A 14,315-nucleotide genomic window follows, 5' to 3' on the forward strand; every position below is an offset into this window, starting at 1 on the left:
TTTTTTCATTTAAGACACCTTAAAGATGTGTTGCTAATGTTTCATTTTATTTCCACTTCCTGCTACTGATGCCCAAGTTTTTTTTTACTGCTTAGACTCGGAAAACTTGTAGTTTAAAATCTATCGGCTTCAGAAGGCAAGAGCTATAGCTAAAAGAAAAAAAAAAAGAAAAAAAAAAGAAATCACACTGGTATTATAACCTACTACAATTTTACGCAATATACAAGAAGGACAGATTTGGCTGCAGAAATACATCTTTGGTTGGAAACTATAATTCTTATGAAGTTCACACTTCTTAAAACCCCAATTTCCAAACTACAAACAGCATGGCTGTTTAGTAGCTGAGGGCAAGCTAGGGATGGGCTGGTATCATCAAACGTATTCATGTTGTGAAAATAAACATTATATTAAGAATATGTAATCCAATGACAATAAAAATGAAGCCAAATATGTAGTTTAATTGTTTGTGATTGTTACTTTAGCTGTTCTTTCATTGTTAAGAATACTCCAAAATATGATTCACTGCTTAGAAGGACTTTTACACTCCAATATACGCTATTTGCACATAGTTACATTTTGGGTGTCTCTGACCTATTCATTTATTTATAGCCACAAATATTAATAAGAGTATGATTACTTTTTATCATCACTTGTATCATAACAAAATCAACATCAAAATGTCACAAAGATTCTAATTCCCATCACTCATTCCTAACACAGTCTTTAGAAAATAAAAAACAAACATGTATGCATGGAAATTACAGTGAAATTAACAGGCTTTGTGTCCATCTCTTTAGAATGAAAATAAACAGACAAAAATATTAGATAAAATTATTCTAACTTTCATAATCAGTTTATTACATTATTTTAGAAGCCTTATTAATTGTTTTCTGTGTAAAATCAAAGATATAAATCATGATATATGTAATTTTTTGTTTGGAATACAGAATACTAGAAATACATTGAAATTTAAATGTATCTTATTTAATATCAATGTGCTGGGAGCCTCTAATAATAAACCTTGTTCATTCTCTGGTCCCATCAGACCCGCTAACAACACATTGCTGCCTTTGCATGTTTACCTAAAGTTTTCACTGCTAAGGGCAACAGTGTGGTACCCAGAAGGTAAGTTTTCTCACAGCTCATTAACATGAAATCAATTCTATGTGACACACCAGTGCAACACAGAGCTGTGTGCCATTAAACAGCTGGCAGCTGGTGTTACAGCAAAACATCCTGCAGTATTGATAAAAACAGACCAAGAACTCCCATCCGTCCATCATTTTATACAGATGCCAGTCAATGGCTCTGGATTACCCATAATTCCAAGTCGTATTGTAAAAAATAAAATACTCAAATTAAATTGTTCTTTAAATTTTTATTGAGGTTTGAAACATATTATATGAGTGTATTTTTTTTTTTTTTTTTTTTTTTTACCAACCGTCTAATGAAGTATAGTCAGTTATTAACATGGTATTTAAAAGTACCACCGTCTGCTTTGTTATTGGTGTCGTGTTTAAACAGCTCACCATCCTGTTGAAATCTGCCATATGTTGGGTTATAAATAAGGTCTGGTCAGTCAATCTAGTATCAGGTGGGTTTAAGAGGATTTTTTTTGCACCTTTACATCTGCAATGAGAGGGCCAACCAGATGTCAGTGATGGGGCCCCTAAGAGGTCGGGGGCCTCTAAGCAACTGCAGTCTCTGCTGCCAGCCACTCCTGAGTCACTTAGTTTGGTCTCATAGCAGCTTTTCAGCAACTATTTTCAAGACAAGGGACCATAGTGGCTCACAGCCAAAACATGTTTCTTTTTTTGTCCAGTTGCACAATTATCAGAAGGCCTCCAATGAAGGGTATTTCCATTAGTAATCCAGTTAGGCCATTAGAATGAAGATTAACCACAGCTTTATTGGCTTTATTGTCCCTGTTTTAAAGCAAACTAATAATAAACCTATAGGCAAAAGCTCATTGTCACCCAACTCATTCTGACCTTTTCCAGATGTGTGCAGGTCAGTGAACAAAGCGCGTGTTTTTTTACTTCAGGGGTGTTATTTACATAAATGTAAGTGTGTCGTTTATTTTCAGGCAATAATCATTAAAAAAAAGTTAAAATCCTGAAACTTACCTCTGCTTTACAGGAAGCCGCGGCCAGCAGCAGGATTACAGCGACGCTTCCCCACATCTGGAAGCAAAAAGAAAAGGAAAAGTGAGATTTGGGTTTGTTGGAGAGAAACGGAAAAAGAACGCGTCTTTATGTTTACCAGAGAAAAAAAAAAAAAAAAAAAACTTGTGTAAAACCTTTGTTTTTCTTACCGTTTCGCTCAGACAAGAAGCGGTTCTGCTCAGGAAGGAAGAAGCGGTTCTGGTCGGGATGTTTTATCCACAGATCAGCGGTTCGATGAAATTTGAGGAGAGAGCCGAGGAATTCCTGCCAGTCCGCCCGTCTCCTCCTCCTCTCTCCCCGCTGCGGCCAATGAGAAACCTCGGAGCCCTCTGAGGAGATTTACACAGAAATCTGAGAAAAAGGAGGAGGAGGCATTTTAAAAGCTATGCTGCTATTGTTCTAGGACCATTTTAGCGTTGAATAAAATGAGATTTAATTCTTCCACATGGATTGTCTGCTGCAGAACTAACCACAATTAATTTGCCACTAAAAGCAACTCAATGGTCAAAAAATTATTTGGACTAATCAAAAGTTTTATCTTGTTTCCAGCCGAGGTTCTGTACCTCAGGGGCGGAGCTAGATGGGGGACCAGGGGTGGCCAGTGTTGCAAACTCCTCACTAAGGAAAGTAGCTACTGGCTGTGCTTTTTTTTTTTTTTTTTTTTCTCAATACAATTTTATTTGTTTCTGCAAATAACATTACAGAGAAACCATATCTGTCATGATGTTTTTAAGAGATCTGACCCACATGCAGAGAACCGGGGGAAACGTTTAACAGGTTTATTGATAAGGATCACAGGAGTTGTATCTGGAGCTCAGAGCACAGGTGAACCGGAACTAGAAGGTCTGGAGAGAAGATCACTGTGATTGGTTCAGGGTCCGTAGGAAATCTGATTGAGATCTTGAAAGCTGTCAAAACAGGACTCTTGTTGGAGGGGGTTTCTTGCTTGTCCTTGAATCCAGTTGGTGTGGGTTTATCCAGAGAGGAGGGAACTCATTGGAGGGCGGACAGTTTGATTTTGGTTGTACCCTGAGGAGCAGTGGAGCGGACTTCCAGTTGGATTTCCGTGGGAACTTGAACGGGAAGTGTGGAGGTTTTTCCCCTGCTCAGTGTGAACACAAACAATCCTTCCAGGGGGAGAAGGCTTAACATCCAGTATGCAGGAAGGATTTCTGCCGAAAGGCAAAGACAAAAAACAACGTTAGTCTCAGAGAAACTAAACTCAGATTAGACTCAGCTAACTCAGCTTGGCTAGAGTACCCAAAACTGGCAAACACTCTGGCATCGAGGTAGTGACAGTCCACTGCTCAAATACTCCTCAGCGATGAACCAACGAGCCGCAGGTGTGCAGAAGGACCAAAGAGGACAGGGCACCACCTGGTGGTGTAGGGAGAGACAAACACAAAAACATCCCACACAAACTGGATTCCTATAAATCAAAGTTTTCTGCCCAACAGCAATGATGAACTGCAGCATTCTATACTCAGCAATTGTAGTATCAAGGCTAGAGCTGTCAGGCTGGTAAAGAATCTGGTTGTTATTCGAAATATTTAAAGGTTCCCTTTTTTTTGCAACATAAAACTGACTAAAACTAGACTAAAAACCTTTTTAAGCTTTAGTCGACTATCACATGTCGTAATGACTAAAATGCAACTAAGACTAATAATAGTTTTTGTCCTGAAGACTAAGAATAAGACCAAATTTAAGGTGGCTGTCAAAAACAACACTGCTCAGGATATTACACACTTGTAAGATAGGGCAAAAAATTATATGTCATGCAACACACAAAATTGATATCGTTTGAAAATGTTGGTGTATTCAATTGCAGTTTAAACAGCAAACGGATATTACAAACGCTACATCTCATACACTATCATAAGAAAGCAGAGCCGAGGTTAGAAGTCCCTAAATTCAAGGTTTTTTTTCTGCATTACTACCTTACAGTTTGTCCTTCTCATTGTTATATCTATCACAACTTACTAAAGTAAAAAGAGCAAGATCAGATATTAAACTTATTTTATATCTACAATTGTTCTTTATTAAATCGTTGTTTATTATGGTTAAAGCTGCATTGTATGCCCTTGCGTTAAAAAAAACAAACAAAAAAACAGTAGTATTATAAGACTCTGAGTTTTGGTTTTGCTGTTGAACCTCCTTCCTTTTTAATGTTGCAGGCTGCCACATCCCCAATCTTTGAGGACGCACCTGTCCTCCTCTACCAGCACATTCCACTTGATTTCCCACATCCTCAGAAAATATGTAAAATTATTTATTTTGGAAATATACCTTGTGTAGTAGATGATACATTTTCAAAGGTTCAGAGCCTGATTTCAGCATTTCAGGGTTACACACCACTATGTGTGCTCATGCTTGAAGTGAGTAATTAGAGTAATTAGGATGAACTTCAGAGGCACCAAACACAGCAGTATGCTGAATTTTGCATATAAAAAACAGAATAAATTATTTTTTTGACAGTATGCCTTTAATTATTGTATGACCTCACCCCCTTGTCGTAAATCTATCTCCTCAATGCTGCTATATTACAACCAAAGGCATTTTGTAGGTACTTTGTGTTTGCAGGGTGAATAATGATAAACATTTTTCTTTTCCTGTTATTTGAAGTTAGTTTCCTGCTCACGCTCAATATTGGTCGAGACGGATATTCTATTTTTCTCTACATTGTCTTACTCAATCACTGGCCTGTGTGTGCTTCTCTGCCATGTTGCTATACAGGGAGCTCTGTGAAATGCTTTTAACCCTTTGGGTGTTCTTTACACACTAAAGTTACGTTTTTAAGTAAAAAAGCTTGTTATACAAATAAGCTTATTTAGCATCATGGTAAGGAAAAATTAAGGCTTCAGATTGTTTTACTAATCTCTTAGCAGCAAATAATCTGTTATGTTATATATATATAGATAAGAAACAATCTGAATAAGAGAAAACCAAATATGAATTTAAATCTAATTTAAAACAATAAATGTATACACAGATGTGACAAGTTATGTGCTCCTAAATCAAAATTCCTGGTAGACTCAGCTGCTGAGTATCAGTAGAGTAAGCAACAAAAAAACTTACATTTCTGACTTTTTCATGTTGTGGAATGCAATGAATGTAAAAATGCGGTGATAATAAAGTTAACATTTGATCAAATTAAGTTTTCTGGGAAACACTTGCTGTTGGATAATAAGAAAATGTGTCAATCATTAAGACACATAGTCAGCAGCTTCCATTCTAAACTGTAATGTACACAATTATGGTTTCAAATTTACAACTACTGACAACTCATTATCCAAGTTCAATGATTTAATCCAAAAATAAACATATTTTTTTTTTAATCCATGCTCCTTTTTAGTCAAATAATACCCATGTTAGAAAACTAAGAAACAAGAACCAATTTTCAAAGTTTTTTTCTAACTTTTATTGAACCCAAAAATAACCCAGCTTCCTATTTCTATTTTATCTTGAACTTCTTCCTTTTGTCACGTATTTTAACTTTGTGTTCTCAAGTCTTTTTTTTTCAAGTTTTTTTTTTTTTTTTTTTTTTACAAGCTTTGCATTTTAACCTAAACAGTACAATTTGTTAAATTTATTGTTTGCAGTTTTTAACATGAAGTTAAATATATATAGTTTAAATGCATTGATATGATCTTTTCAGTTAGGTAGCAGAGAGGGTTTTTCATGTGCTTGTTGAAAGATGAAATTAAAAAGTGGTGCACAAAAAAGGAGCAAATAGGAGAAAAATCGAATGGTACAGGGGAAGACCTGATATTGAGTGTTTTTCCCTATGCAGACCATATATGTTCTCAAAGTGATTCTTTACTATCTCAAGCAGTGTAGTTTGGGCCTCTGTGTATGTGCTCAGTTCTGCTTTCTTAGTCTACCTTTGCTTTTATTTTGTAAATTAACCAATGGTTCTTTATTTAAGTTTACTTCCTGATTCACTGGCACCACACAAGTTCTTGTTTTTTATTCAGTTTAATTACAGCTCTATGTGCTCTTTGCTTTGTAACTCAGGACTGCCTGCCTTTTGATTAGAAAGAAGGGTGTTTGGGTCATGAAGAGGCTGCAAGACTTCTGGTTCAAAATTCAGTTGGTCCTTCTAGATCCCTCAGCGAGAACCTTAACTACAGAATGCACGGGGGGGCGCTTAGTGTGAGAACCCACTGTTCCCTAATCTATTGGTAAAACACAGAATAAATTTCCCTACTGTAGTAAGGTTGATGCTTTCATAAAATAAAGGGGACAGTCATGAAGACATGAAACAAAACAAAGAACTGAATTATAACTGGGGAAAACGCAACTAACAATACCTTTCTAGTGATACAGAAAGAATGTCTAAGAAAGCGATGGCATAACTAAAATATATAGTATGGCAAGAAAAAAAGAACATATTTAACAAAAAGGAAGATGCTGAAAGATAAGAAACCTTATTTTAACACTAAGGAACCATAAAACCATTGTGTTCTTTGCTTATCTTCTCTGGTTTGTAGTTCCTGTGTTTCAATCACTTGTCTGTACAGCCTTCCTGCTTCTGTTGTCTTAAACATTTTTATTTGCACTAGTTTCATAATTTTTCCCCATGAAATAACAGAAAAATCTTTGTTTGTTCCATCCATGATTGAATGTTTTTTTATTGTAATTGTGCTTGATTATAATAACACTTTATATAACCTGCCACCTTTTTTTTCTCTTTTTTGTGGAGTTTTGCTTTAACTGTAGGTTGAAAAAAAAATCACCAAACTGTAGAGTCTACAATCAGTTAATCTTATTCCTATCATTGCTTAATTTATATCTGTCGTTGCTCTTTTATTTGCTTCCCTCTTTGCTGCTGATACACTTGAAATTCCTCATGAAGAAATAATAAAGGATTGGGCTGAAAAGCATCTTGATATAAATTGTATAATAGACCTCCTATAGAGCATTCATTAGGACCTCATTTCACACTGCATTTTTTTCTTATTTATTTCTTCACCTCATTTTTTAACATGTGAATTTTCCAAATTAACTGACCCATTTAATCAAAAATAGACACAGTGATGAAGCAGAAAAATATACATTTCCAAAACAGCCGTTTTTGCACTGGGACATTATTATTGCTCTGTTAGGTTAAACAGAAACTTACAGCAGATCCACATCAATGAGAGATGGAGTGATTCTGGAAAACCTTGTACATCATTGCTGCTTCTAAAGGATTTGAGAAAGGAAGAAGCTGAATCCTATTAATCCAAAGCAAAAAACATAATCATTCTTAGTGTGATCCACACTATCAAAGCAGTACTTTTTACTGTGTTCTGGTTTTAAAGAGGACATTTCCATTGAGCTATATTAGATTAAAGATAATCAAACATTGTGAAAGGAAACACAGATTTAGTTCCATACACTTGTAGAAACCTTTGAAATGGATTAATTGAAGTCCACACAATGTCCTGACTGAAAAGCTGCGCCAAGCTTTACAAAAATGAATGTCTGCAAACCTCAATGACCTGAAACAACATTGGAAAGTTGTCATTCAAAAACAATGCAAGAATTTGAGAGTCATACAAAGAAAGCCCTACTGAAAGTAATTCCTCTTACAGCTTTGATCAAACATATTGTTCAATCAGGACTTTCCCAGTCATACAAAATGGCACTGCAAAATCTGTTATTTTTTATTTTAGATTTAAATATTTAAACTTGGAAAAGGCAGCAGTCTTCCTATCACATCCTGGGAAGGTAAAACTGTTAAAATGTACTTTTTTACAATTTCTGTAAGAGTCTGCTGATGAAGATTCTCAGTCATCCAGGTCATACAGTAGTCATTCCGTAAAAGTTAAAATATTTGAATTGAGAAAGCTTCCTGGAGGGGGAAGCGAAACGTCTTCAAACCTTGGAATCAAGTCCAGTGGATTGTTTTTAAACTTTTACGGAATTCTCTAAGAGTCCTTAAAAAAATATAGTATTTATGTGTACATATCTTATTCATTTCGGGAACATCCTTTGAAAGAAATGTAGTTTAAGAGGAACTTTGCAGAGTCTAAAGAAGGGATGTCAAACTCATTTTTATATTGAGCATTTTTGTCCTTAGGTTCACCTGTAGCTTTTGCTTTTATCAATTCATTTACATAGAGCACACTATTCTGGTATTCTAAATTTACTCACATTAATGTCACACTTTCAGCCACTTTCGAAATGTAAAAAAAAAACCATATGCCTCTCATGACATGATATGCTTTTTTGGGTGAGGACATAATTAATTGCTGTGAGGTGCCATATTCACCCCTTGAATTGAGAAAGTTTTCTAAAGCGGAAGCGAAACGTCTTCAAACCTTGGAAACCAAGTCCAGTGTATTGTTTGTTTTTTGTTTAGTTTTTTAAACTTTACAGAATGACTATGACCTGGAATGACTGAGAATCTTCACCATGACATATTATCTGTGTGGGCCTCAAGTTTGACAGAGAAAAGGAATGGCGTAAAAAAAAAAGGTATTGGGAAAGGAGTGACATTCAGCAGCATTGTTTGAGCTGACTAGGCCGAGTAACACCCAATGCTAGCCTATCAAAGTTTAGTTTTAGCCAACCACAGTAATAAATGAAACAGTGGCAGACAGTGTAAGAAACTGCGACCACATACAATCATGCAATTTCTCTTTCAAAAATTAAATTCCATAAAAGTTTAAAAAAAGAATCCACTGGACTTTGTTTCCAAGGTTTGAAGACATTTCGCTTCCCCTCCAGGAAGCTTTCTCAATTTAAAATGTCTGGATTCGCATTGAGTTTGAGGCTTAAATAATGGACCAAAAACAAGGCCTTGTATTGACTTATCTATGATTGTGAAAGGTTGGTCGTCATAGACAGCTTTCAGATATTACAGGCTAAGAATGGAACCAAACGACCCACTCGTCAGTTTCAATTTGCATGTTTCCAAGCAATACAAGGCCTTGATTTTGGTCCATCATATAAGCCTCAAACTCAATGCGAATCCAGACATTTGAATTCAGAAAGCTTCCTGGAAGGGAAGCGAAACATCTTCAAACCTGGGAAACAAAGTCCAGTGGATTGTTTTTTAAACTTCTACGGAATGACCTGGATGGGTGAGAATCTTCACCAGCAAAAATGCAATTGTGCATTACTACAGAACAGATGTGATAGCAGCAGCTACACAAGCATCCTCCTTCAATACCATTCTTATTTTGGTGTAGCTGTTGGCTCAGCAGCTCTTGGTTTCATCACAGATGTATGTCAGAGCTTAAACCATAATTCTGCAATGTGATTGGCTGACCCATTCAGGGTTTGTCTCGAAACTGGAGGGCTACAAGGTGAGAATTCAGCTTGCAGGAAAGGTTACGTTTTCCCCTTAATTTTAACCTAATTTGATGTATAGACAAAGTCAAATGTATTAATAGAAATGTACAGGGTTCAGCAATATTAACTGAGGGAGACATTACACCTTTCATGCTCTTTCCTGTTTCTCTTGAAAACTACTGTTTCCTGAAGGTGCTTATGCCTCAAAGCTGTCAAACAGCTCTTTTTCCTGTATGTGATCTATCTTTAAACCACACTTTAAAGAACACTTATTGTATAAAGAATGACACAAAATCGGACTTAAAATTTAACAAATTGAATCAAAGTCAGACAAAAAAAATGAAAAGAGCTTGGTCCAGTTTGAAGTCATTGCTTGCATAAAAAATAATGAAAAATTAGATAAGAAAACCTTTTCCATTTGTCCCCATATCTCTCTCTTATGTGTCTATGTGTCACATCTGGTGGGTGTCTCCCTGACCTGATAGGGTGGTCTGCCACTTTTACAGCCATGATTTAAGACATGTGTTCCCTTTATCAAGCCTGGCAGACATTTTTTTTATTTTGTATTTATATAGCTTAACTAATCTATTTAGGTTCTGCCAGGGGTGGACTGGGACAAAAAAATCGGCCCTGGCATTTTGGACTAGAATGGCCCACCACTTTTTTATGGTGTACTGAATGTGTATTAAACTGTGCAATACCTTGAGGCCAGGTTAATGGAAATTAGCGAGTTGACACTTAAAATACTTCCAAAATCTTAATTTATTAACACTGTAAGATGTAAACTCCACCACATCACAGCTACAGTTCTTACAGAGAGAGAGAGAGAGAGAGAGAGAGAGAGAGAGAGAGAGAGAGAGAGAGAGAGAAAAGTCACAGTCAATCACTCATATTATCACATTATATCATCATAAAAAGTTATTGTAAGTTGCTCATCAGATCTATTCAGTCTTCCAGATACTGGACGTTGGACTACTGTGCATTCATTGTGTAAAAAAGGATGCAAATGACAAAATGATGAACCATTAGAAATCCTGTCAGAGAGGATGCACTCAGTGTAGGCTACAAAAAAATCATCATTAGCCACTAGTGCTAGCATGAAGTTTATGGGTAGCAGCACCTGTGTTTACCAAACTAACTTTACCATGGAACATTAACCAACATATTTTTATTTGAGTTATGTTATTTTATCCTATTCATCAAGGGGTTGGTTGGTTGGTTTATCCTATCATTACCAGACATCCCAAGTTCCAAAAACTCATTTCAGGGAGATGCTTATACCCCAACCGCCCGACCCCCGGGGACAACGGACCCACACCGTGCCCCATACATACACACTTGAGGCCAGCAACTTTTCAACAACTCTTTATTAACTAACAGTAATTTCTTAAATAGTAAACAGAACAGTATTGGTCTTTTATTTTCAATACTTTCAATCTTGTAGCCTTAAACATCGGTTGTGTTTTCTGTTTTTCATTGGACTTCAGCATACAGTGCACCTCGCCACTGTGTCATCATTCCTCACCATGGCCGGTTCTAGACAGGGGCCAACGGGGGCCAGTGCCCCTGTAGATTATGTCCTGGCCCCTGTTATGGCCCCTGTACTGAAGACATAATACTTAAAAGAAATTCTAATGATGATATGCGCTGAAACAGACACGTTTACTGATAGGTCATTTGGATCTATTTCATTTTTTTCTTTACAAATTCTGTTTTAATTATTCAAAAACAATACGTAAGGTGATTGCTTCAGTGGGATTGAGATAGGATCCCAGTTTTCATCTGTCAAATGTTTTTTTTTCCACAACAAATAAAAAAATGCTCTAATTTTTACAGATAAATTTAAGTTTTTCTTGAGTTCAAATTCAATTTTATAAAAAACTGTAGTTTTAACTTAAATTAAGTCAAAAAAATATGTAAAATTCCTAAATTTTAAATGTATATTGACCTCATAAGAAATAGAATTTTTATTGAACCACATTGAAAAGAAATGCCACTTCATGCAGCTCTCTTAATATATTATAATCCCTTGCCCTGTTTTTTTTATTTCATGCTTTTCTGGGCCTCCATGAACCCCCCCGGTACGCCCGATTACCAGTCCATGCCTGGGTTCTGCCCATTTTATTCCTCTGACCTTGTTTCTTATAAAAAATAATCAGCGCTTCAACTAGTTTGACTCTTGAGGGAAATTTATTGACATTAAAAATCATCCTGCAGCATCATGGTATGGGTTGGAAAACTGCCTTAAATTTTTATTTTTATTATAACTGATTTCATTTTTTTATTATATTCATATTTTAAACAGCCACGGTATTTTAAGGCTTTAATAAGCCTTTTACTGAATGATAAAGATGAATGCTAACAAGTTGTATGATCCTGAGAGACATTTCAATTCAATTAAATTCAAAAATACACTATTAATCCCAAATGAAAATTAAATAATCTTTTTTTTTACTTTTTTAATGAAGGACCAAATAGTGCTCTCAGAGATGTAATAAGGCTGGAATATTGTTTCCTAGCCTTATACTGCTTAAACACCTCCATCTGTTTGATGTGAGACCTTCACAGAACAGGTGTTTACACTGAGCTGACGCTGCATACAGGTGGACTGTATCAGTTCTATAGGCTGGCTTTATTTCTGTACACCTAGATACTAAAGATTTTCACCATTCAGTTAGAAGCCATGTTGGTGAAATAAAGTATCTTTCATCCTTTCTCTATTTTGTGTTATTCTATCACATAGTCCTGACACAACAGAAAATGTTTGTGTCAGGAAACGGGTACAGATGGGCCCAGTATTCAGGAAGAGACAGTCAGAAGGCAAGTTCAAAACGTTTTTCAAATGAAGAACAAAACTAAAAGGGGAGCTCTTAGGATCTGTGGCACGCGGCAACTGCAGGTGGGGGCCGGGCAACCCCCAAACCAAAACAGTCTGTTTGGGGGAGAAACACAGGTAAGTGACCACGATCATCTGAAAGAGGATGATTATCTCAGTTGGTCACTTACCTGGTTTAACAGTCCAGTCCAAGAGTGTCCCCAGTGCTGCAGTCCCAGAGGTCTTGCAGGAAGCCGAACCTGATCAGGGATCCATAACAGACAGGAACAGACAGAACAGGCAGGATCCAGGCTTCCAGGCATCGTAGATCTCCCAGGCAGGTTCAGAGTCCAACAGAGTCCGAAGCGTGACCAGGCGGTTATGCACAGGAGCAGACAGGATCAGATGCAGACGGGGAGGCTCAGTGGAAGAGGGTAGCCGAGACAGGACGTGGAACCAGAACTTGATGCAGGACCTTTACACTGGTCTCCAGTTTGGAACCAGTCTTACTTGGATAAAAACTGAACCTCCCTGCATACAGAGCCAAAAATCCAGAGGGCTCAGCAGGGGAGGAACAGTGGGTGAGCAGGAGACGAGACAGAAACAAAACCCTCTTTCCACTGGCCGCCAGGATCCAGGACAAGAACCTTGCAATCAACATCACAGACAGGCTAACAGAAAAACAGTTAATGATCTGGCACTGAATGCTCAGGCTGAACAGAATATAAACCAAAGGAAACAGGTGAGAGGAATAAATGACAATTGAGGCAGGGAGGGAAAATGACAGGTGAAAGAAATAACCAATTAAGGGAGAGCAAACAGGCCAGATCATGACAGTTTGTTGTTATGATAGTGATGGTTATTCACATTAACGAGGAATTGGCTTTGGAGATAAGGTGCTACACATAGACAAACATAAATTTGACTGAAATGTTTCTGGAATCATGTACAGCAATTTGGAATAAACAAATTTAGGTTTAACCTCTTCTTTTTTCACTTTTAGTCGGGCCTTCTCTTGGATAGACAGGGTACCCAGTCTTTCTGCTCAAATCATGTCAAGATCGGATATGTAAAACAGTTTTCAGCTTCTGGTTTCTGTCTTTCTTTTTGAACTTTCCCCCCTATTGACACGTTTCAGCTATGTGTACACACGGTTTGTGTACAACCCTCAGTCAACAAGCCTTTCCGGCACATACGTGATTTGTAGCAGCCATGCTTTTTATGTCACCCTTGTGCAGGATATTGGCAGCTGCTCTATCACAATAGTTATTGTAACATTAAAAATTTTAAATAAAATTGAAGGAAATTTTGCAACACAGTGTAAACTTCAGGAAAAAAAAGTAAAGATGGAAATTATAATTTAAATTGACCCAAATAAGTGATTTTTTATGAAGTGTTTTTTACTGATTTATCATGGACAGAGTACTGGGGGCAATTGTCTCAGCAGACTTTTGGATTTCCCTCTCCCCAGGTCTGCTGGACGAAGGCCGAGGTACTCCGAGACTAACCGGAGACATAGTCCCTCCAGCATGTCCTGGATCGTCCCCCGGCCCTCCTCTGGGTGGGACGTGCCTGGAACACCTCCTTAAGATGACAATTTCAGACCCACACTTTGTGATTACATTTCTGTATGTAGCCTTCTTTATAGTCCCCACATCTTAACATGATATTTACCCACAGTGCCTTGCAAAAGTACGTATGTATTGAAGCCATACTGTTTTGGGTTTGATTAAATAATAAGCATGTGTTTCTCTCATTCATACTGGAAAATCAAATTCCTCTACATCTTCACGAAGACACCCTGTGGTTTTGGGTCAAAACCTTTGATTAGAACTGCTTCGGTTTGACATCAAAGAAACATGAAAATCAGCTGGTTGATTCTCAGGTCCAAAGTTTTGTAACACTAGTTAAGGTTTGACGTCATGTATTATGGCAGAAACATTTGCTAAGGAAATCTATAAACAAGGAGGTAACAATGCAGTCTATATAAAAGCTGAAAACACAGTCATAAAATCAATGTATGTAATAAAACTGTAGGAAACTAACAAAAGATG

The 14,315-nt window shown here is 36.9% G+C and overlaps 1 protein-coding gene and 1 long non-coding RNA gene across 2 annotated transcripts in view; one reads left to right on the top strand and one right to left on the bottom strand.

The window, feature by feature from the left end:
• The window catches only part of fstl1 (follistatin like 1), a 32,202-nt gene extending 29,716 nt beyond the window's left edge, over positions 1-2,486 (bottom strand). Inside the window, exons 1-2 of the mRNA XM_015386333.1 lie at positions 2,315-2,486; positions 2,127-2,183 (exon numbers count right to left, since the gene is read on the bottom strand). Coding sequence (XP_015241819.1) covers positions 2,127-2,183 — 57 coding nt within the window. The 5' untranslated portion in view covers positions 2,315-2,486. The remainder of the gene's footprint in view (positions 1-2,126; positions 2,184-2,314) is intronic.
• Positions 1-14,315, top strand: part of LOC107092053 — a 258,975-nt gene that overhangs the window by 211,553 nt on the left and 33,107 nt on the right. The window lies entirely within an intron of this gene.

The sequence above is a fragment of the Cyprinodon variegatus genome, unplaced genomic scaffold (genome assembly GCF_000732505.1).
Source record: "Cyprinodon variegatus isolate N-32 unplaced genomic scaffold, C_variegatus-1.0 Scaffold364, whole genome shotgun sequence".
Classification (NCBI taxonomy): Eukaryota; Metazoa; Chordata; class Actinopteri; order Cyprinodontiformes; family Cyprinodontidae; genus Cyprinodon; species Cyprinodon variegatus.